General features: G+C 27.8%; 1 protein-coding gene across 1 annotated transcript; it reads left to right on the forward strand.

Moving 5' to 3' along the window:
• The first annotated feature begins 1,636 nt into the window (after positions 1 to 1,636).
• On the forward strand, positions 1,637 to 17,430 carry LOC136976818 (uncharacterized). The gene is made up of 5 exons (XM_067272202.1): positions 1,637 to 1,758; positions 3,071 to 3,200; positions 16,703 to 16,848; positions 16,917 to 17,046; positions 17,118 to 17,430. Exons 1-5 carry the CDS (start codon positions 1,719 to 1,721, stop codon positions 17,362 to 17,364), a joined length of 693 nt encoding a protein of 230 aa, XP_067128303.1. The 5' UTR covers positions 1,637 to 1,718; the 3' UTR covers positions 17,365 to 17,430.
• Positions 17,431 to 24,480: the final 7,050 nt, after the last annotated feature.

The following is a 24,480-nucleotide window of genomic DNA, read 5'->3' on the forward strand; positions in this document are numbered from 1 at the left end:
CGCGAACGGGCACAAGAAATCATAATAACTGCCCCACATTCGACACAAAAGAGGAAAAAAGAAGAAAAAACATTCCGTTCACTGGCTTTTCCGTGTTTTGCTAATAACCGATTTTTCTGCCTTCAGAAGAATAAGAGTTAGAAGGAAGCTATTAATTGTAATTGGCGTACTAAAAAATGAATAATTGATAATCATGACATGATTTTGTAAAGAAAGGAAAGTGTCCGAAATATTCTCGTTTTATACTACGAGAATCAAGAACGAGATGAACCACCATCCTTAATCATTTTCCCCGATTAGAATTTGAATTTAATATTTTATTGTTTTGGAAATAAAATTTGATTTTACATTAGGCTTCATCTTACGTAATTAGCATGTTTTAATATTTTTCAAATTAATCTTAATTACAATTGTATGTACTATATATATAATACACTACAATATGAAATTAATTCTTAGAAAAAATTCTTGAATATATTAAATTTTTAGGTTATTTCGTTAGAATTTATAATATTAGAAAAGTTAATATTTCAATTTTTAAATAAGTAAAATAAATTTTATAAAAATCTATTTAAATATAAATTTGATCTGTATAGCCACCTTATTAATTTAAAAAAAAAAAAAATATATATATATATATATATATATATATTTTAGCCGTTTATCAATCAGTGTCTGGAAGAGATGAGATGGGGCCCCCATCTTTTCTAATTAATATATGAATAAAAATCAATGAAATAGATTTCTTCACTACCTATTTTCATCCTATGGGCACTAACGTGGCCTTTTATCCAGGCCCAATACTTTTTTTTTTTACATAGGAGGTGCAAAGTATAGCTGTTTTTCCCAAATGCCCCCCTCCGTTACTCTGTATGTGTGCTCATACATTCGGTGGCAAATCTAAATGAAAACTGCAGTGCACCGGGGCCTGAAAAATTAATTTTTCAGATATTACCAAAGTATGGGATATTTGAATATGTCATATATATTATGTAACTTTAAAAGAATTTAAACTTTTTAGGAACCTTACAAATAACTTTTGCGAAGGGGCCCGTCTCGTTTACTTCATCAGAGGGCTGCTTATAATTAATAAAAGAAAAAATATATATTTCTTTGCTGTATAAAATAGGTTGACGGCTATTATTATAAGTTACATTTAAATGCAATACGAGTTTTAAATCAATTCCGAGAAAATGTGGATCAAAACGTTATCTAGAACTTTTACGTTTCTTTGAAATTTTCTCACCTAATTATAAAAACAAATTCAATTTCGTAGTTGATTTTTCAGTGAAAATAACCTAAAATCTCGTTTTCTATAAAATGGAGTCACACGTAAAGTTTATTATTATTAATTATTATTAATTCAATTAAAAATACATATTTACAATAATTAAACATTTTACTCTAAAGAAATTCATGCAATTAAATCTAATTAAAGATTTCAATAATATTTATAACTTAATTTTTAAAACCCACTTCTCAAACAAGTATTCGTTTTTGAAGGAGAAAAAAAAAACCGAGTACTTTTTAAATTTCAAATAAATATTCTTTTATCCGATTGGCTATTTCGTATAGTCAATAATGTTTTACAGAAACCTATCATCTTCTTCCTTCCAATAAAGGAGAAGAAAAGTGTATGACGTCATGACTGAGGAACTATATAAAATAAGATCCGTTTTGGATTTTGTTATAATTTCTTTGCCACGGTGAAAGTTGAAATGAAATTCTTCGTTGCATTTATTCTATTCTTCTCTTTAGGTAAGAATATAATTTAAATTTTTATATATTTAATTAAATTTTAAGATCTTAATCCCTAATCTCATTTTATATATAGTTTTTCATCGATGAATAATCAATGTTCAATGTAAAGATCATCTTTACAAGTTTCCTGAAGCATATACTTTAATTATTTATATATAAATTAATGTTATGTAAAGATTTTAATCTATTAAAAGTCAAGTTTTAGGCAGTATTTTAAGATTTGCAGCTCTAATTATCAACAGTTAGTTGACAACTAATAGAAATTTTACCTTAATTTGTTTATAGTTTTATTAGCAAACTTTCTTTTATATTATTATTAAATACATAAGATTAATTTTAAATAATAATAATTAAAAAAAAAATCAGAGCAGTCTACGAACTCGCACAATGTTCTCGCTGTTGATGCGATTGATTTTTCTCATTTAAGATGAGTAGTTGGCCTATATGATGCGAATGAACTGGTTTATCCAGTCGTGTTTCTTATTTTTACTTTTCTGTTTTAATGTTTCTTGTGTTTTTCACTTGACATTAAAAAAGGAGGGACGTTTTTCCTGGAAGTTTTGTACTTTTGGGACATTCACCTCATCTGACATTTATGGTTAAGAGCCTAGTGGCCGATATCCCAATTGGGTCAAATATTTGCGATGAACTTGTTAAAAGGGGACACTCTTCACAAAAATAGAAAGCTCCAAATTCCAAGAATAATGAATATTACTTTTTAAGATGAAAATTAACTAATGAAGTTCCGGTTTATGTGGGTTTATAGATGGGAATAATGAAAAATAATTACTTAAGTTGCGTACTAAAATCACAAATTTTGACGATGTTTGCTGTCTGTTCTCTCTTATCCATTCAATTTCTAATCAATTTTTTCTAATATTGACACAAATTATGATTAAGAATAATAAAAACAATCCCGTGTGAAGGAATCTTTAGATTAGTGGCACCTTCACAAATAGAAAAGTGCTAAAAATAAATAAGAATGTTTTGTTTTACAAATAGAAACTAAAGAAAAATTAATAAGAATTCCGAATATATTAAAGTTGGTTAATTAGAAATGCATTAGTGATTAAATAATATTAACATTTCCGCAAGAACCCATTTTCTTTTAGGGACAGAGGTCCTTAGATAAGAGAAGTCGATGGTTTTATTATATAATCCATTTGATCGATCTACCGACAAAAATAACCTGTTTGCATGAAATAATCATTACGGTTAACCACTTATCATGTTTTTTTGTATGATATAGGTCAATATAAAAACAAGGTTAGTTCATAAATAATTCTGACATAAACTTTCTATGTTTCAGTATGTCATTATGTATCTTCTCAATCTTGTCATCTGAGAGAATTGGATCTTTGCGCCGCAACGCTTTTGCTGTTTAACCAAAGTCCGAGTGGCGTGGCCACAACCGATGCCGAATTAAACAGACAATGCAGGTAGGGTATGAATTTTATTTTCTGTTTGCTTAAAAAAAGCAATGTTAGATCTAAATAGAAATATTCAATTTTAAACTATTTGATACTTCACTTCCGTAAGTTTACTGGTTAAATCCATAAATCCGGACAAAAACTTATGTAAATCGGAGTGAGAATTGCCCGGACGTGTCCTCTTTTTTAAGCTTAAAATTTTTGTATAGAAGATTTTTATGGGTGCATAAGAAGTATATAAAAAGGCGCGATTGGAAGTTCGTATTTTCTTTCATTATAAAATTTAAACTTAAAAAAGTAAAATAAATATTCAATGTTTACATCGAACTTTTTCTTAGGCGTTCACTTTCCTTTATTTTTTTAGGAAATTTGATTGAAATTTTCACTACTTAAATTGATTGTAAATCTATACAAACTGATAAATTATTAGATTCTTTGAAATGTTTAAGTGTACACATGTAAATATGACCCACAAATGAAAGAACAAATCAATGTAGTTAGTTACTTAAATTTAAATCTTAATAGAAAAGCCAGAATTATGAATCGCATAAGTGGATCAAGAAAATGAAAAATGCATTGGATTGATGAAATCAGATAATGTAAAACTTGGGCGGTATGCTATGGAGGTGGCGTCTTCCGGAAGGACTTTCTATGAGAAACTGGCCCCTATTCGGTGTTATACACGTGAAAAAACCCAAAAATTCCAACGGTGAGACGCCAACCCACAACCAGTCACTTATTTGTTTTGCTAAGTTAAAGCAACACTTGGGAGATCTGCCTAGGAGAATGCCTTCCAGGAGGTCGTTTTAAGGGTAATTCGGGCGAGGCTCTAACCCACCATCGAACTCCCAGTGTTCGGGGAACTGAACCGTTTGGCCACTGGTGGACCCACAAACAGTCACTGAACAATGGTGATTATGTATTACGTATTGGTGGGAAGAAAGGATCATGATGTAATATTACACTTAATATACGGGTAAAACGACAAAAGGCGAGGGACTATTGTATTAATATTTCTCTTAACTATAATGCTGGTTCTCCACTTAACGCTATCGCGTCGCCGTCACCTGATGATTCGTAGTGTGACGCAATCGCTGTCCTACTTGCCTACACAATTCGCGTGAAATGGGAGCGATTTTCAATGAATTACGAGAATTTTTTAAAATGATGGCAAAACTTTCAACTCTTAAAGTTTTATATTTTTCAATTTAATTTTTTAAACATTTAAAACTAATTTGCCGCTATTAAAGCCATTTGCTCCCGTATTTTTCCATGGGCGTCTTCAGAGAGAAATCGGAGCACCTGCCCCTTCCTGAAGTTGAGCAAAAGATTCCTCAAATTATAATCGTAAAAATGTAACGTCCTCGACCATAGGACACTGACTCTTATAGATAGATTATACAATACGGCATTGATGCAATACTGTATTCTATAATGTACTTGTGAAGAAACCCAGAAAAATTACATCAATAAATTTTTACTTAATTATTTGTCTCCGAGCATTGCTCCCCGGAAAATTTTCTGAGGACGCCCATGCTTCTATCTTCTCGTTTTTTTGGCTGCAATTTGAAAAAACATTGTAGACCTATAAATTTCTGCTGTGGTTTGTCTTTCCTTAATCTCGAGAATGAAGTTAGATAGATGAAATCAGAGACCAGATATGGCAGGAGGCCCCGATTATGAACTTCCAATGCAAACTGGAAGGCATGTTATTTCAATTCAAACTCCTTCCCTGTAAGCACTTAATAGATGACCGGCACGACTCTATTGTTAAAGGAAAAGTATGATGTACAGGGGCAAGGCCCTACTAATTTGAGGTGGAAAGCATATATTTTAAATTAAATTAATTAAAAATATGATTAAAAATTGCAGCCCGGCATTGTGACCATGTCACAATAAATATTTGCTCGTTTTTTGTACCTTTTCGAAATTTCCTCACCTCGCTGTATATAATGCTATGGTTAATGCGTAAAATTGATATCATGTTCGCTTGGAATTTTGCGTGCTTCATGCTGATTGGTTGTGGCAGAATCGTCAAGCAAAAATACGCGTTGTTCTAGTATCCTGTGGCCAAAATATTTGAAGGAGATTTTACTGCGCACAAGCAAAGTCGCTCTAACTGAAAAGCCAGCATAAGAGGTCATCGATCACGCAATAAAAATATCGGCTTTTTATTAATTAAATTAAGCTCAAGGAAAAACATTTCGGTATTTTCGCATTTAGTTTCAAAATTGTATTTTCGAAGAAACATTCTACTTATACTAAATTCATCTATCTCGTGAGTGAACATACAAAAACCAAGCAAAAAGTCCAACTATACAATACAACATGAAATCTTCTATTTAGGAGATAGTACAGTTGAAAGATACTATTTACTTACAATCCCTGCATATGACTTAAGCAGAACTAGAAGTAATTTTATCCCGTGCACACTGTGGTTACTTCAGTATAATGACTATTAAAATATTCTTACAAAAAACCGTTGGTATATAAAATTGTTATTCAAAAAAGAAAAGTACAAATAAATAAAGTAAATCTCAGGAAGGACAATTGCCCCTCTTGATTCCTCCCGTGAGTGTCCTTAATCTAAATGATCAGATGGCCGACTGTATTTTTGAATCTTAGAGAATTTCATGGATGCTTTGATACCTTTTAACCCAGTCCTCACTGCGCGGTTGTTCTAAATGTAGGCCTGGCCAAACCCATCATGGGAGCGAAAAACCCTTTTAGTGCCCATAGGACGAAAAGAGAAAATAAATAAACTTTGATTCCAGAGACGTTCATCGTTTTCTTAGATGAATTTTAGTTACCATTCTTTGATCGATCTGATCGTTTTCAGCTGATATACGAGCATGGCATGGATAAATAATATATTGATCGAATAATTTGGCTTATTAAATTTTTTTTTACTTTGTATTTTTGGGAGGGGAGCATGGATAGAGTTAATATTGCCGACATATATATTTAATATATATAATTTATAAATTTATAAATAATGTGAATAATTGTTACGTGAATATGTTATATATTCGCATAATAATTTCATATATATTTCGTAAATAAGAATTCTTTAAGTCGAACTATTATGTCTTAACTTTCATGGATCATTCTGAAACTTCTAAAACCTAATTATTTAACATGATCGGATGTTCAAAATCTAGAAGAGATGCTTGCATTTTGAAATAACTTGAGCGGAGCTCTGAATAAATCAAAGTGTTTCGAGCGGCACTCAGTTTCCTTTTACTAGAAAATTAAAGAAATAGATTACCTAAAATAAATATCTGGTATCAAAGAAAATATGTAGCCTAATTTAATCGAAAATCAGTAACTGATGACAAATTTACGCTTCTATCGAGCCATATTACGCCTTCTATTGTACGATCGATTTATCGCGGTGGTTCCTTCTACTACTGGAAAATAACGATTTAAGAATTTATCTTTACAAGATATCAATAAAAATGCAATGTAGAGTAAATGCCAATAACGTAGCAATAAAATTAAATATGTCATTGCACAAAGTGACTATAAACTGACTACATCATGGCTATTTTAGCCCTGACCTTACTTAACGTGTTCTTTAAAACTTGTTGGGACCGTTCCACACAAATAAACATGTCTGTTTATTTCATTTTTCCAAATGAAACTTCATTATATAGTATAAATTTAAAGAAGTTTTAGTACTTACGATTTTATTATTTTTTAAATATATTTATATATCCGTAAAGCCTCTTGAATGACAGTAAAGAAATTCTTTATGCTTCCATCGGGTTTAACGCTGATTTTTGAAGAAAAAATTCTACACGAAATAAATGTTTTATTTATTGTGATTATTTCATTTATCTAAAAAGATTAAAATTTTAAAATAAAATCAAACTAGTATATAAAATTACAATTTGTAATAATGCTTTCATTAATAATATAAAACAGAATTTAAGTAGAATAATTGATACAGACCTATATTATATTTATTTATAGTAAAATATGACCATCTTCGAGTAAATTTCTGGCTACATAAGTGGGGTTATGACATAATTTACATACAGAACTAATTAAAGTACTGTACCGAATGCTGTTAAATGTTTAGACAGAGTTCGACAGACTCGACAAAGCTGAATTCTTTTTAAAATGCTTTAAACAATACGTTGAATTTAGGAACGCAGTACCTTGTTCTGTTGGCCACGTAAATGGCCAACAGAACAAGGTACTGCGTTCCTTTCTTGAAAATGTCCAAACATAAATGTCACTTTACGATACTTTTATCTTGGCCACTTCATTGAGGTGGTCTCTGGCCACCAAGAAGGTGTTCGATTTATATTAAAACTTGCGCAGTTTTACAGGGAAATTTCATGAATGGTCACATAAGCCAGGTTTTACTGTAATAGTCATTACTTATTTTTAATTCAAACTAATTGTACACTATCAATTACATTTTAAAAAGTCTTTTTTATCATACATTTCAACGTACTGATTGCTAACTAGAAATTCAATTTGATACTCAAATTTTTTTATCACGAAATTATACGTATTTCAAATGGGTCTTTCAAAATGGACTAATCAATATCCAACAAAACCGACAGTTCAATTGAACATACTCTGAATTTAGTCAAAATATAAATTTATATCCTGATAAATTTTGTATAGAGATAGAAAGGTCAAAAAAAGTCAAGAGTGTACAGTACATGACCTCTCAGGAAGCCATTCTCAATCTAGCATTATTAATTCCTTCTACTTTTTAAATTAAAATATTCGTCTAATCAATTTTTAGTAAGTGTAGACGCACAGGAAATGGAGTGAAAGTTGGAATGGTAACAATAATCATTTTTACCATCCTTGGATGTAGTAGATATTTGGCAACTCGAACTTGAATACAATACATTCACTTGTGTTCCTATTTCCAAATAATTTGATTGTTAATAAGGAGTCACTCAGATATTCAGGAAAACTTGGATAATTACGTTTTCGCGGCCCCCATTGTTAAAAATTTTAAATACTAAAGGATTTCTTGTGTATTATAAAATTAAAAAACAAAAGTAGCAAGGACTCTTCCACACCAGAGTCGATAGATATACTGGTCCTTGCGCTGCTAATAGCTGTAATGCTACTGTTCTGGTTAAATATTTCGGCCACTTCGAGCGCTTCGATCGCGTGTAGTCTTAAGTTTGGCTGGAGCATAGGGAGGGTCAGCTGTAAACATCAGAAATTTTTTTAATATACGAAATTTTCTCGTTTTTAATTCGGATATTTCTTTTGTCTTTTTTAAAGGACCGCTTATAAATACTATTTTAATCCGGCTTTGAACATTATTTATTCGTAAATGTCGTTAATATTTATATTCCTATTAACTGTCACTTTAATCAATTTAAAGTCTAAAATCATGAAACTGTTTGTTTTTTACTTACAATTTGTGTTCACTTTTAAATATTTTTGGGAGTTTTCGTTAATGGTCAGAAAACGTAATAAAAAAGTTTATAGTTACGCCTGTATATACATTATTAATTTGAGATGCCTTCTGGATTCCCGAGAACTCTTTGAATCAGGAAGGAAAAGGAATAATGAGAATTATATACATTTAATTATGGAAATGTATAGAAATGTTAAACCATGTGTTAAGATAGAATAAATTTAGTGTTAAAAAAAAGAGATTTAGGATGGCTTTGGAGTTTATCAAGGTTAAGCCCATTTTCTTTTTTTTTTATTTATTAATATTAGGTAAATTATTGTAGTTTGCAGTGAGAAAGAAGCTATGATATATGTTATTCACATTTTATACTGTGTTCATTAATGACAGAGAGAGATTAAAGTTAAGCCAAAAAAAAGAAAAAAAAAGTTAGGAACAGGTTAGAGAAGGAGATTAAAAGTCAGTAAATTTAGTTTTTGGATTTCAAATATAGGCTGTTAGAGAAAAAAGAAGAAATTCAACCATTTAGACGACATATTCAACATATTTACAGGCACATAATAACTTAGAGGTAATTAGAAGATGATAAGTTAGAGGTTGGCAAATAAAATAAGTAAATGTAGGATGGCAGAGTTCAGACATTATTATTAGATATTGACAATGATAGAGATTAGTGATGACATGGAGACTAAAAGAAAGACATGTTAGTGATTAAACCTATATATAAAGGACAGGTGTAATAAGCCATCAGGAGATCTTCTATCATTTTCTACTTTTGATAGTGCAGAATATTATATAAATTACCAAACTATGTAGAGCCAATGTGAGTGTCATAAAAAATTAATTTCTCATGTCAAAAATACAAAATTATTTCCTCCTAAATACTATTTCTCACTATACTAAATCGAGTAAAATTATATAGAACACTTTATGTAAAGTTAACAAACTATTTGAAAAATAGTTTGTTTATATCTGAATTAAATTTCTATGGCTATTTAAATGTATCAGAGGATAAGCTATGGTTTTCCGAATTGCCATACATATGTAATATAACAAAACAGTAAAATGCAAATTTATTTACTTATTTTACCAATACCTACTTATACCTATATATTATACACAAATTATGTACAAAACTTTCATTCACATTATGTAACAATATATCAGTTTTAAACATTATAAAAGAGCTTTTTGTCTTGAAAATTGTTGAAACTAATATCTCAAATACTATAGCAGAGACTTATCACAATGCTACTGGTAACATTAAAATGACAGAAGATTGCATTCTGATGATATAAATGTCATTTTTATGTTACCAGTAACAGTGTGATAAGTCTGTTATCTGTACTATAGTATTTGAGATATCTGTTTAAAACTGTTAAAACTAATATCTATTTAAAACCTGGATAAATTAAATCGAAAATATAACTATTTTCGGTTTATCTACATCCTTGTCTTAATTTAAAATCATCATCTTATTAATTTTTTTATAAACCAAGTACACTTTTTCTTTCTTTATACATGATATAAAATTAAAAAATGTAATTATGTAATTACGAATAAGAATTTTGACAGAACAGTAGAAAAAAAAAGTTACAAAAATGCTCGAAAACGAGAAAACTATCTACTAACCAAATAGATAAACAAACTTCTCGCCTAACAGCGACTCTCACGCCAGCCATCGGCAACCTGACATTAATTCTACTGGACAGCATAGCGCAAGAACCAGTATATCTATCGACTCTGTCCACATTTAAACAGAGGATTAAGGAAAACAAGGTCTATAAACGTATTAAATTTTCATTAATCTAACCCCACTCAACATATGACCTCTTTGGAAACTGACTTTGCGCGCAACGCGATGACCAGAGAGAGGAAGGTAAACGAGAAGAACGAAATTTGATCAATATATTAACAAACAACTAATCATATTCAATCTGGCATTCAAATTAAACATTTTAGCGAATTTAAATTACTTAAACATTATTTTTACTAAGAAGTTATAACGTGTTAATTTAAATTATTATAAATATAAATATCAATACTTACCACAATCACCAGAACTGCAGATTAATTAATCCACGTTTTGCATTATGAAAAATTTTGGTCACTCCAACTGCTCTAATTTATTACACTCGAGTCCTTTGGAAAAAGTTTTTATTGTATGAAAAGTTTCGATTGATACACCACTTTTATGCTTCTCGCAGTCGGCGTGGCCTTAAGTGCTTTAATTCCATCGTATTTAATGAAGCAACGAGCTGAACAAATATCATGAGTTAGAGACTTTTCGAATTCATTCACTCGACACCAGGATTGTACTGTACATTTAATAAATGTACTATAGAACTGAACTTTTTTCCCGAGGAAGAGAAGAATCAGACAAATTTCTAGATTGGCTCATCTTAAAAATAATAAATTTTTAAATTTCAAAACTACAGTTGAATTAACGCGAACAAACATTTTTGCTGAAAACTTAACGTACGTCTATGAATTATAACAAAAACTTTTATAATTATAATGAGAAAGTCGTTTTAAGTATACAGCTTTTTGAATATTAAAAATACTTTTTTACAATTAAAATATAATTTAAAAAGAAAAATATTTTAAACTGTTTTGCCGATCACCGGCCTTCATTTTAAAATTACCGGTCACAAACCTGCCCAACGCCAGCCTGGTGAAAACCTTTTCCTATCCCCTTCAGTTTATATTCTTCAAAATGTAACACCATCGATGCTATATATAGAAGTATTCCTGTCAAATTTCAAAATTTTTGGTCCGTAGGAGCCTGATACATAAAATACAGGTCAACGCGCAAACATACAGAATTTTGTTCCCGTCGTTTTTGTATCGAAAGATCTTAAAACGTCGAGAAATACAAAAGCCCCGAGAATTTGACTGATTGTTGTAATCAGTCAAATTCTCGGGGCTTTTGTATTTCTCGACGTTTTAAGGTCTTTCGATACAAGCTTTTACTTTAACAATATTTTTGAGGGCTGGCCAACACAGACGCTGATATTTGAAGTAAATTTTACAGAAAAGGTACGCGAATTAGAATTTAAAGTAAAATGTATATTCATTCAATGTTATCGTCAAAAATGAAGGCTGTCCAGGAGTATAGTAGTAAATAAAGTGAGACCATCCACAAATTACGATCGCAATTTTCTTGAAACTTTTACTCCCCCTCTCTTGCCCGTTTCCATAACCCCCTCCCCTCTTCGGACATCCAACAAAACTCGACTATTCTTAAAACTTTTATCACTTTATGAATGACAGATACCATAAGTAGAAAGGAAACACAATTTTGAACAAACATAAATTTGATACGCTTTATTCATTTTATTAACGAAATAAACGGACGTTCACCGAAGCTCAACCCCTCCCCCTTTCCAGTGTGGACGTCATCTATGGACAGCATTAATCGGCGCTCCGAATTTGAATCACCACGAGGTGTCGGTTAGGACTTATGGACAATAAAACGTATTAAATTTTCTGGGCAAAATGTTCAAAAACATCCAATGCCAGGTTCATTTATGAGTAGTAAAAAAATAAATGTTATTTTGTCCATTTTTTTCATTTATTCATTATATTTCGCTGCATTCTAGCCCAGGTGGTGGCTTCAAAACAGCATTGACAGATGTAAAATTTAGGAGGACAAGCTGTTATGAAAGAGGACACACATAAATATCGGTTTGAATATGCTTCAAATAAAAAAATATATGAAATAACTCAATCTCTTATTACAAAAGCTAGTTAGTTATATTTTTCAGTCATTTAATTTTAACAGTAATATGCGGGTGTATTGTAAAGTGGAAGATAAATCCTATTTATTGTATTTAAAAGGACGTGTCTTCCTTTCTGATATGCTATGTACTGTACAAACAGTTGTGCTTTTTCGCCACAAGGATCCAGGTTCGATTTTCTCTCGCAACGACAGTTGAGTAATTTCAGAATGTTCACTTATAAAAACTGCTTACTATATGTGCTCACAATCCTTACATAAAATTTACGGGAGCATTTGTCAATAGCATATCTTTATGATATGCTATTGACAAATGATACCGAATGTAACTAACTTCCAAAATATTTCATTACTTTGAAACTAAAATTCAGCATAAATAACAAACTCTTGTTTAATGGAGGAACACATAGAGGCAGCATTAATAATTAAACAGGAATTAACCCTGTCTCTGTGTTCTGATTAACTCAAAAATACAAATGGATATATTCTGTATAAGATTCTCTAAGGCAGTTCCTAAATTTCTTCCCACAATTTCAAAACTGCCACTTTTAGCTTAGCTATAATATCGTACTGTTGATTATTTGTGTAGATCCGAAGCACAATTATTCTCAAACGTTCACCATCAGATTGCGGTCATACTGAACATTGCACTAAGTTAATTTTGTTGACCAGAAATGCTTTTTGTGCTCATGCTGTTGTGAATGAAAGCATTGCTTTGTTGGAAGACAAGCAAATGTTGCTGTAATCTTTGTAAATATGGCATAAAATAGTTATAGAACACTTGCTGGTATTCCATGCTATCCATGTTAGAAGATACAGTAAATACCAGCGTGGGCTTACCAAGAATGTTAAAAGCACCTTACACCAAAAAACTTCCTCTATCAAAATTCCATCTAGAAAAGTATTAAAGCTCCTTCCTAGGTCATGACAGTATAAATTAAAACAATAGGGCCCATCCAAAGATCTTTTCATAACTAAAAATGATCTAAACAAAACTGTAATTTTACATCATACAAAACACTAAAAGTCAACGAAAGTATAATACACTAAGATAGTAACCTACCTTATTCCATTTGAGGTTCATGTTATTTATTACAAATTTCAATCTTGCTACAATTTTGCTGTGCTGACATTTTAAAGACAATGGAAGCTTCATTTTGGACCTAACAATGTTGGATCTTTGCTTGAGTACCTAATGAATGATTTCTTGGCTAACATTTGAGAATGTTAGCCAAGAAATCATTCATTAGATATCACAACAGTATTAATAAAATATTCTCAAATGAAGCTACCACCAACCGAAGCCGAAATTATCGGGCTGGAAACGACTATATTAATAATTTCCAAATGTTTTATTAATACTGTTGCGATATCAATAAACTAAACATTAAAATATTACATAAAGTAACAGACAATTATAAAAAGAAATTTTTAGAACAGTTTGAAATTATAAAACATAAAAATAATATAAATTTAAATAACAGTATGTTAGTTAATACAAATTGGGATGGTGTAGTACTTTAAATTGGGCTAATTGCAATAGATCTACACAGTAAAACCTTTTTTTATATCCCAGTATGAACAGATTTAGACGAAACTAACATTTTTGACCATTATCATGGTTTTCGTCAGGCTATTGACCAGTAGATGGTCAATAGCACTGTGTAGATTTATCCTTCCCAGGGATTGTGCAAGAAGTTGTTCTAATTGCAATAATAAAATGTAATAAAAAGTAAGGGATGTTTTTCGTGAACATCAGTCACATCTATTGTCAATTTACAGTCATGTAAGAATTAGCATACCTAAAATATTTTAAAACAAGTTCAGTGGTTATCGTTTGCACTGTTTGTATCGGTTACAAAAAATGTTATTTATGAAAAACCTTACTATTTTTGTTATATAAAGGTATGTAGTTTGGATGTTTGTTCTCATTTATAGAATTGCTTACTAAGTTGAGAATATCATTGTAGCATGTACTGAAGAGGGGCTAAAGCCCAAAATGCATTTACATTAAGAATGGTAAAATATTTCGGATGATATTCTCATCTGCTTACTCCTTGTTAGTCAGAAGAAATGTGGCTGTTCACATTGCATTTTGAAAAATATGTTTTTCAGTTCTCTAAATTTTTGATATATTTCTAGATCAATCAACGTTATTCTCTGATCCATAATAATGAGATGTAAAAAAACTGTCCATGAAATTATGGCACTGAAGATAAACTTAATATCTTTTACCTGATATTCATGGAATGTATGTAATCTATTAAATTGTCTCTTAATTAACAGCTTTTCAAAATAGGAAGAGTAGAAAATTTTTGTTGTCTGCTTGATCAAGCTAAAAGCTCATTAACAGTTCTTTTGCAAGCTGGGTCTAGACATTTTGTCCACTGTGTCCTCTAAATCCAGAATTCATGGTATATGCTTTATAAATATTTAATGCATTGCACAGAAACAGCAAATATATTCAAAACTATAAATTGCATGTTTCTGTAAATAGATCCAAAGCACATTTCTGTAAATGATTTAGAATGACTGAAAGGTGGTTTAGATGAACACTGAAAAAAAATTTAAGCCATGAAATGAAATTCACAGATGAAATTCACTAGCTACTAAACAGATTATCTCCAAATATATACATTCAAATACAGAAATAACCTGAAAATCTAGCATATGTTATGTAAAAAAAAAATCTTTTTTACATAAAATGCAACATATTTTTAACATTGATTCATTCTATCAGATGTCTTGAGGATGTTTTAGTTTAAAGAGTAACTGTACTCATGACCTAGAACATTTTTCTTAAATCCTAAAAAAATGATTGGAAACACAAGAATAAGTGCTTTTTTGACTTGGTTTTTTTTTTTCATTTCAGAGTCCAATGAAATTGCAGAAATGAAAGATGCTTCAGAATTTTAACTAAATCTATTATAGAATGATCCAATCAATAAAAAAGAGAATTTAATATGATCTTTGAAAGGATCATAATTTTCTGCTTATAATGTAAAGGTTATCTATATTTTAAAGTCAATATTGAAAGCAGGTACAAGCTATGCATTCTGGCAATTTTTGTACGTTAAGGAAATTAAAATTAAAGTAATTAGATTAATATATTTAATGATTTTAACTAAAATGAACAAAACAACTTATTATTCCATATATTAGGCAAAGAACTAAGAAACATATAGTTGTGGCAGAAAAAGGATTCTAATTAATTTACTTTTAATTTTTAAACCTTTTTATTTGTTACTTGTTACTGATGAAAAGGTTTAAACCTTTTAAACCTCATTTTCATCAGTTAATATTCATCAGAAGTATAATGTTATGCAGAATAGGATTCTTCTAATCAGAGTCAGCTCAATTGGTAAGGAGTAGTAACTGCCTCAAGCAGCAAAATGAGCAGTCAAAAATGTTCAAAAGAAGAAAAGATAAATAAAAATAATAAGCCCAATACAGTGAAATATCGTAAATGTACTTTAAAGTTGCTTATAAATAGTTCATACAAGAGTGCCAGTGCTAGAAGTGCTCTCTATTGGCAACCATTCTGCTAACAAGGAGTGGCAATAATCAGTTTTGCCTTGAATGAAGTTACCATTGAGCTAGTACTTCTGATATAATAGGAGATATATATATAAAACTACTATCTTAAATTATATATTTTACTATTCAGTCTTCAACACATACTTCCGTTTGGACTGACATACTTGTTTGTCAAGAATTTTACAGTAGAGCAATAGAGAAAGTCATTGTCCATTGATTACCCTAATTTTTATATTGTATCATATCAAATAATCAAATTTTATTACTCTTCTGCCTTGAAGGCCGTAAGCAAATCTTTTACAAGTCCATAAGGAGTGTTTTTGGTAGTCCCAACTACTACAATTTGGTAGTCCCAAATTGTAGTAGTTGAAAATGAAGAACAGGACTTGATATATACTGAATGTGACCATTAATGAAAATTCCTGAATATCTAATTTGGCCCAAAATCTTTCTAGCAGCAAGCTTTGGTCATACAGCTGTTTAATCAAATTTTAGAATATAAAAATTTAATTAGAAAGTAATTATCATCATTTAATGTTTAATTTATAACACATTTTATAACCAAATATTCTAAAATTTACATTAGAAATTAAATGAGGGTAAATTTTATAATATAATAAAATATAAATAATATAATTATATAAACAAAAGACTGCCTAATTTTTCATTAAAGAAATATTTTTTAAATTTAGACATTAAAGACAAAATATATCAAAATTAAGCTTGTTTTTGAGATAATTGCAGATTATTTGCAGAAAGATCTGAATGACAAAATTAATATATAAATAATAAAATATTTTAAATAATATTACTCTTATTATTTAAACTTTGTTGTAGTTATATTCGTGAAGCTAATCAGTGCTTTAGAAACTTCACTCATCGATGCCTGACTTCCCTTCAAAGAGAACTGCTGAGTTTTGTAGGCGAAGGATCAGAGAAGTTACTTGAACAATACTGCACTCCTGGAACTGAGCTGAGAGCTAGTAAGTAAGAGTTTTAATTAAAATTCTTGAAATAATAAAGATCTAAATTCCAATTTACTCTTTGATAGGTTATCTCAGACATGCACCGTGTCTTCAAAATGCAAATCACGAGCAGAAAAAATGCTTAACTGATATACAAGCTGCTTTAGAAGCTATTGGAAATGCAGCTTTTGATAAGCGTATCCCTATCAGTTGCTGGTAAATATTTAATCAATAATGCTAATAAATAATACTTCTAAATACTGAAATTATTAACTTTTTTTTTTCAGTGCATATCAAAGATATCTCTCTTGTGCCAAAAGCACTGTTGAAAACAAATGTGGTAAAGCAGCCGTAGACTTTATGCAATTATTATTAAGAATGGCTGCTTCGAGATTACCCGACATAATATGCTCCGGATACGGAACTCAAAATAAAGAATGCCTGACGCTCCTACCGAAAGACGGAACAGCTCCAGAAGGTTCTAGATCAGAATCTGTTCTCTCTCGTTTGTTTGCTGCATATCTTGGAAATTAATCATTACTTTTTCAATTAAAACATAAATCGTTTAGAAATATCATTTAGTTAATTAGTTAGGTTCACTTTTTCAAATGCACATTTCATGAAAACTTGTCATGTACATCACTCCAAATATTTTAAAACTTTTTATTCATAAATGTTTCCATTATGCACAATACATGTTCATTAAATCATGTATAAATGTGAATAAAACTCAATTTAGCTATCATTTATTATGATGCCAAGTTTTCTATTAATTGAATATAAGATTTTCCATTAAATAATCCGATTTAATTATAATTACTTGAAATACAATATTAAACAAGGATTCCAATTTATACAATCTTTAATGCTTATATTTAAAAATATTATGCATCTTATTTTAAACATTTTTAATGTATTCATCAATGTATTTTTTTTTAATAAAGAAAATCTTAAATCATATTGATTATTTTTTCAATTTTAAAATTAACTGTAAAGAATTAAATAACAAGATAATATATAAACAAAACAAATGATTAATTCATATTTACATTCATTATCATAAAACTTTTATTACAAATGTTTGAATTTTTATTACAAATTCCAAAACATTATATTAGATATTTGACAGTTAAAGCTTTTTTAAAAGTTATTTTTTAATGATTAATTAAGCATAAAGTTTGTTCTCTTGTAACTGTATAATCATCATAGACATAACAAATATTACAGTTCTTATATATAAGGACTATCTGTATTAGTAAGTCCTTTGCCACATTTTGAGATTATATCTTATATAAGTACTACTTATTATTAAAATAATAAAAATAAATTTATGTTATAATAATAAACTTAAACAGTGGTTACAATGGTGAAAAAATAATCTTCAAACTAAATACAAATATATATATGATGATGAGAGAATACTATTAAAGATTGAGAGACAAGTTACAAGTATTATGGAATTGCATAAAATTTCTTATATATGTACTGTACATAAATTTAAAATGTAAATTACTTATTGTTAATTATTTTAACTTTTAAAATTTTCCATATTCCATTTTATTTGATAAATCATTTAAAATGCATCTTAGTCACAGTTGGCATTGTAACACTTTTGTATTAATTCACAATTTTTATGTCAAAACAATTTTAATAAGCTACAAAATTGGCCATTTGATTTAGAAGATTGGCTTGATTATGAATGAAAAACTGTTATATAATAAACAATGAATACAATTTATCTGTTATAAGAATTTATATATATCAATAAAAAAGACAAATATCTCAAGATACATTATATGTTTAATAACATTAAATGAACTAATAATCACAATTTTAATTTCCTAAATTTTTGTCTGAATGATTAAAAAATAAAATATTTGTATATTTTAAATACTTTAATAAAGTTTTATGATTGATGAATTGAATCATTATATCAATAAACTAAATATATTACTACTGAGACTTCAATATTTCGATCATTATCATTTAATGATTAGCAATTAACAAATTATGCTGCCTAATGACAGTTTACTTATACATTTTTATATATCAAATCATAGATTTGAATCTCATTTTGAGCATAAATAATTACCTGATTTTAATGGTGATTAATACCAATAGCTTGTCTCTCAGTAAAGTATATTATGTAATAATTCTTATTATGTAATTGTTTTTAAACTAAAATTTATCATCAGTTTATGTTATGTAATGCATATAACCTTTGAATAATACTGATATAATAAATATATAGCTAATGTTCCAAAACCTGAGAGCTTTTGCTATCACAGCATAACAAGTAGAAGAAAATTTTAACAACTGGACTATTATGCAAGTGCTATTTGTTTAATCCAGAACATTACTGAATGTAAGAGTCATATAGCATCATCTCAACATATAACACTTTCCATAACATCATATGTATGTGATATTCACATTACAATTCTTAAAATCTATTTTTATCAACCACATTAAAATATTTCTATCATTTTTTAATTCTCCTGAATCAGATCATCATCTGGAGTATCTGAACAGTAGAACAAACGTAAAATTTTATTTTATACATTAATGTGATTAACACACATTATAATTTAATAACTGATATGATTATAATTGCCAACAATCGATTTTAAGCTTCTATAATGTTTATGTTTAAAAATATAGATATAAAACCTTTACAGAATTTACTTAATAAAATATACAATCTTAACATTTTATGATAAATGTAATGAACAAAAAAAAAGTGTTACAATTTTATATTTTACAATATAATTGTTAATTAATTATAAATGAAAATGGAGAACTTTAAATAAAAGAATCTGTCAAAGTCCAAAATCTCTTGATAATTCGTAAGTTTGGAAGCAATCCTTGATTATTTATCAGTTAATTATTACTAAAAAAATACAATTTGTTCTGATTATACAAGATACAATAGACATTTGACACAATACACAATAAGTTATGCATTAAAAATATCATTACCAGCAACAAAAATATAATAGCTATAACATTTGGAATGTTAAAGAAAACACAATAGTAACAATTATGTATCTTTCTATTTTACTCTATTATATACAAATATCAAAAATTATTATAAAGATTCAATTTTCAGTAGCTTTCTTTGCATTTTCTAAGACTAAAAATCTTGATAAATAAATAGAAATATTAATGATTCAACTTCTACAGCATCTGTTGTTATTTTAAAGTTTATAACTAATAAATGATATATAATCATAAAACATCATATTAGTAAATAGGTCAAATAAAAACAAATAACTGATTATTCACGAATTTTAAAAGTAGAACTCAGCTACATTTTACATATTAATTAATCCAAATTTTTAAAAAAAATTTAAATATTATTATAAATTTATAATCTTACATAAACTAGCAGTTGAAGACAATGATGCATTTGCATTTTTGTTTTTTTTTTTTTAGTTAGTATACATAATAGAAATAAATACTTAATATAAAATTTTTTTACCCATGTTATATTTAGTAGTAGCGGCAATCAAAATTTCAGGTTAAGTCTTTCTTTAATTTAGAAATATCTAAGAAAAAAAATTTCAACTTACAGTTTTTAAATATCAGACAACCATTTGAATAGCCAACTTAACCTTTTGTGGAAATTTAATGAATTCACAAAAGCATAATTGTTATGGTTCTTTACTGCATTTTTTTCTTTAATACTTTAAAGAATTTCCAGGTATATACCAAAATAAAACTTATGATATTGTAATCAAAAATCATTATTCTTAATTATAATTTACAAAAAAAAAAAAAAAAATGCAAACAGTTATTTAGTTGGAAATAATGGTCCTATCTTCATTTAAGCACAAATTTGAACAATTTAGGAACCAATACCACTTTCTTTTGTAGTTCTCAAATTTTTATTTTGGACAAAGAATTGAAAAAAATCATTATAAAAGTGTTTCTAAATTTATGTTATAAAGCTAAAATTTGAATTGACTTCATATCATAAGCAGTTAAATTGCTTTCTGACTGAGACACTTTAATTATTGTTAGTCTTGTTTATTCATATTTAATTTCAACTTTCACATTAGGAAAGTTGAAAAAATCTTTACAATTTTCCTTTTTTTAGTGATATTACAATAAAACATAATTGCAAATAAAGATTGGTCAAGACATCTGTCAATTTTTACAATATATGAAAACCAGTAAAAATAAACAAATATTTTCTGTAAATTCTCAAGTATCCACATTTACATTCATCTTAAAAAATCAAGCATGTATTTTGAATTAAAATTCAAACATAGATAATCAGAATAATATGAATGTTTAATAATAATATGACCTACAATTAAAATTAAAAGCTGAAAACAACTTACTAAGTAATGAATTACAAAAAAGAACAAAAAAACAACAACAAAAAAGAACAAGAGAACAACAACAAAAAAAAAAAAAGTAAGACAATAAATTGAAATTAATCATATTTTAGACATTTTTATGATTTGGTCTTTCTGTGACTCAAAAATTATATTATCGATAATTGAATGATGTAAAAAATGAAACTATCAGATAGAAATAATGAATACAATTTGAGTTTGCAGCTTAAATCAGAAGCAAATAAGAACATTAATTTAATTATTATATAATTAACTTCCATGATCTCAAGATAAACAATATAAAATGTGTCTGTTAAAAACAGTGATGCTATTTTTGTGAAATAATAGATTGTGCCTGTTTTAAAGTCTAAACTCTAGCATATTTACAATATACTATATAGAGCTTTTTATTTTTCTAGTTCTAATTAGAACTAGTAAGTGATAAATAGGTATATTAGCCTTGTGAGCAATATCATTAATTATACAACTTAAGTAATCAAACCTGGAATTATCTACAAATCATTGTATAAATTAAAACTAATTATCAATTGCTTTAAAAATGTGTTATTAGAGGATAACATTTATAAGCATTTGCTATGTTCAAATGTTCATAAGTACTAGCGAGGTTGCGGCCAAATTTTTCAACACGAAACATGAACGTTCAGCGCTGCCATTCTGTAAGCCTAGAAGTTTGACAATGGCATTTAAAACATCGAGCATGATTCCACTGATGATCCAAATGCCATTGTCTAACTTCTAGGCTTATAGGAAGGTGGTGCTGAACGTCCGATGTTCACACATTGAAAACTTCGACCGTTTTTTATAAATTAATTGAAGACAATTTAATGATTTTCTGAGTACAAATAAATTAAAAAGAAATTCCCATTTATAGTAAAATACTGGAAAAAATTTTAACAAACAAACAGACATATTTAAGTTTTGAGAACAGATGATGATACCTGCTACTCCCTTTTATTGGAAATCTTAAAATTTATGTCAATTCAAAGATACTGCCAAGTCTTTCAGCTCACCATCTGAGTACATAAAATGTGACAAAAAATATTGTCAGGATCTCCGATAAAACAGGAAAAAGTAGACTTTGATTAATGTAAAAATGAGTTTTTGAGTTATATGAAGTAAATTATTGCCTATTACAGAAGACCAAATTTAAAAAGTACAACTTTTATAGTCATTAAATTATATTCTAAGTTTTTAAAAATAATTTCATTTGAAGTGGAAAAAAATTAAATCAAAAATAAACAAGTGTCTTCTGGTCAAACGAATCAATAATATTTTATTTATGTATGTATCATCTTCATATTATTACTTAGGAACTTCTCTGAATTAAAACTACATCATTTCACATATCATAAATAATTTATTTTTATATGAAATTGTAAGTGTATGTTTATTTACATAGAAAATAAGTAAGTTATTTTTAATTTATGTAAATGTATCTTGTACAACCTAGTGCATCTCATGTATACCATTATTATTAAAATAATTTTAATTTAAAGATAAATATTTGGTTAAATTTTCAATACTGCCATTGTATTTTTCAGTTAAAAGCAGATAGAGTAAAGTCTGTTAAGAAAGCTTGTTTTACATGATAAACACGTATGAATATTTATTTGATAATATGTAGGATGTCTGTAAATATATCTGAAATCAATGATATAAACATCTGTGAATATGATAATGTATTTAAACTGAAAATATTTTTGATTTTGTTGTTAGTAGATTGCAAAAGTGCTTTTAATTGCTTATTTTACAGGTTTTTTTTTAGTATTATAAAATTTTGTATTTATTATATGCAGAAAGTTCCAATAAATTCACATATATACTGCATTAGTAGTAACATGTAAGTATACTATGTAATATGTAAACAATGAAAGTATACTTGGCATATTTTCATTGTCTACATATTACATAGTAATAATTATCTACATAAACCAACATCTACAAACCTGATGTATAAACATAATTCTAAATTATATTTTAGAAATTATAAATCATAAGACTTCTAAATTATTTAATTTAATATGAAATGATGCCTAACTCCTCCCTCCAATGACAAATTATTTAGTAATTAATATACAATAATTGTAATATAATAGCCTGATATAATCTGGTAGTCGTTGGCTGATAATTATCTTTTTAAAATTAAATATTCATTAAAATTTTAAAATTTATAGGCAATGAATTCCATTTTAAATTTCTAAATCAAATTTGAATATTTTAGTAAAACTATGAAATGTAAAATATTAATTATTGAACATCATATAAATTATATGATGTATGATGTTTAATGGCATTTAAATCTTTTTTTTATTTTGATAAATATTACAGAATAAGTGTTACAGTGAAAAAATGAAAAATTTACCTGATGACAAGGTTTTAAGTTTTTCAATATTTTAATTAATCTCTTAATGAAGTTTTTTATGATATATATGATAAATCTAAAATAAAACAAATTTTAGTTAAATATTAGGCAAAATAATTCTTATAAAATAATCTTTAATGAAATAATTCTTAAAATTTAATTTACAGACAAAAAGATATAAAAAATTAGAATATTTAATGTAATTAGATTCCTTTAAATAAAAAAACTAAATCATAATTATAATTACTAATTAAAATATAACATTTATGTACAAGAATTTTCTTTTTATAAAATTACCAACTGCTCGAACATTTATTAAATTTTTGTTTTTATATATTTATAGATTGCTTACAGTGTAATTAAACATTTTTATTTAAATTTCAAAATTCATTCTTGAAAATACTTATATACAGCTGACAACATATACACAACAATTAACTATTGAATATATATAATCAACTGATGATAAAATTTTAATTTAATCAGTAAAAGTCTACGATGCAACTATATTACCAATATTTCTTTATCTAATATTAACGTAAATATAACTGAGTTCTACTATAATTTATTAACTTAAAAATATGTTGGTCATTAATGAGTAAATTGGATTTGGTTCTCAACTTTCTCAAATTACAAATTTATTTTATAAGTTTTTTTACGAAATATTCAGTTTAATCTGTTTATCCTAATTTGTTCTAAATAACTAAAAACTAATTAAATTTGCTACTTAAAATATAGTTTTGATAATTTGCTATGAAAATAAACAGAGTTTGTAGTTTTATGTTATAAAAATATTAAAGTATTTAAGAAATTTTTATATAACAAATGCATATACTACTTTAATATATTCTGCTTAATAAACTTTTTTAAACAATCACCATTTATTTTTATAATAAATGGTGATTATTTAACAATAACACATGG

The sequence above is a fragment of the Centruroides vittatus genome, unplaced genomic scaffold, assembly GCF_030686945.1.
Source record: "Centruroides vittatus isolate TY-2023 unplaced genomic scaffold, ASM3068694v2 contig_425, whole genome shotgun sequence".
Lineage (NCBI taxonomy): Eukaryota > Metazoa > Arthropoda > Arachnida > Scorpiones > Buthidae > Centruroides > Centruroides vittatus.

Bases quoted from the DNA above. Each gene is read 5' to 3' on its own strand.
- LOC136976818 (XM_067272202.1), top strand. From the start codon at position 1,719: ATGAAATTCTTCGTTGCATTTATTCTATTCTTCTCTTTAG. The intron at 1,759-3,070 runs GTAAGAATATAA...TCTATGTTTCAG, and splicing joins TATTCTATTCTTCTCTTTAG to TATGTCATTATGTATCTTCT. The intron at 17,047-17,117 runs GTAAATATTTAA...TTTTTTTTTCAG, and splicing joins CGTATCCCTATCAGTTGCTG to TGCATATCAAAGATATCTCT.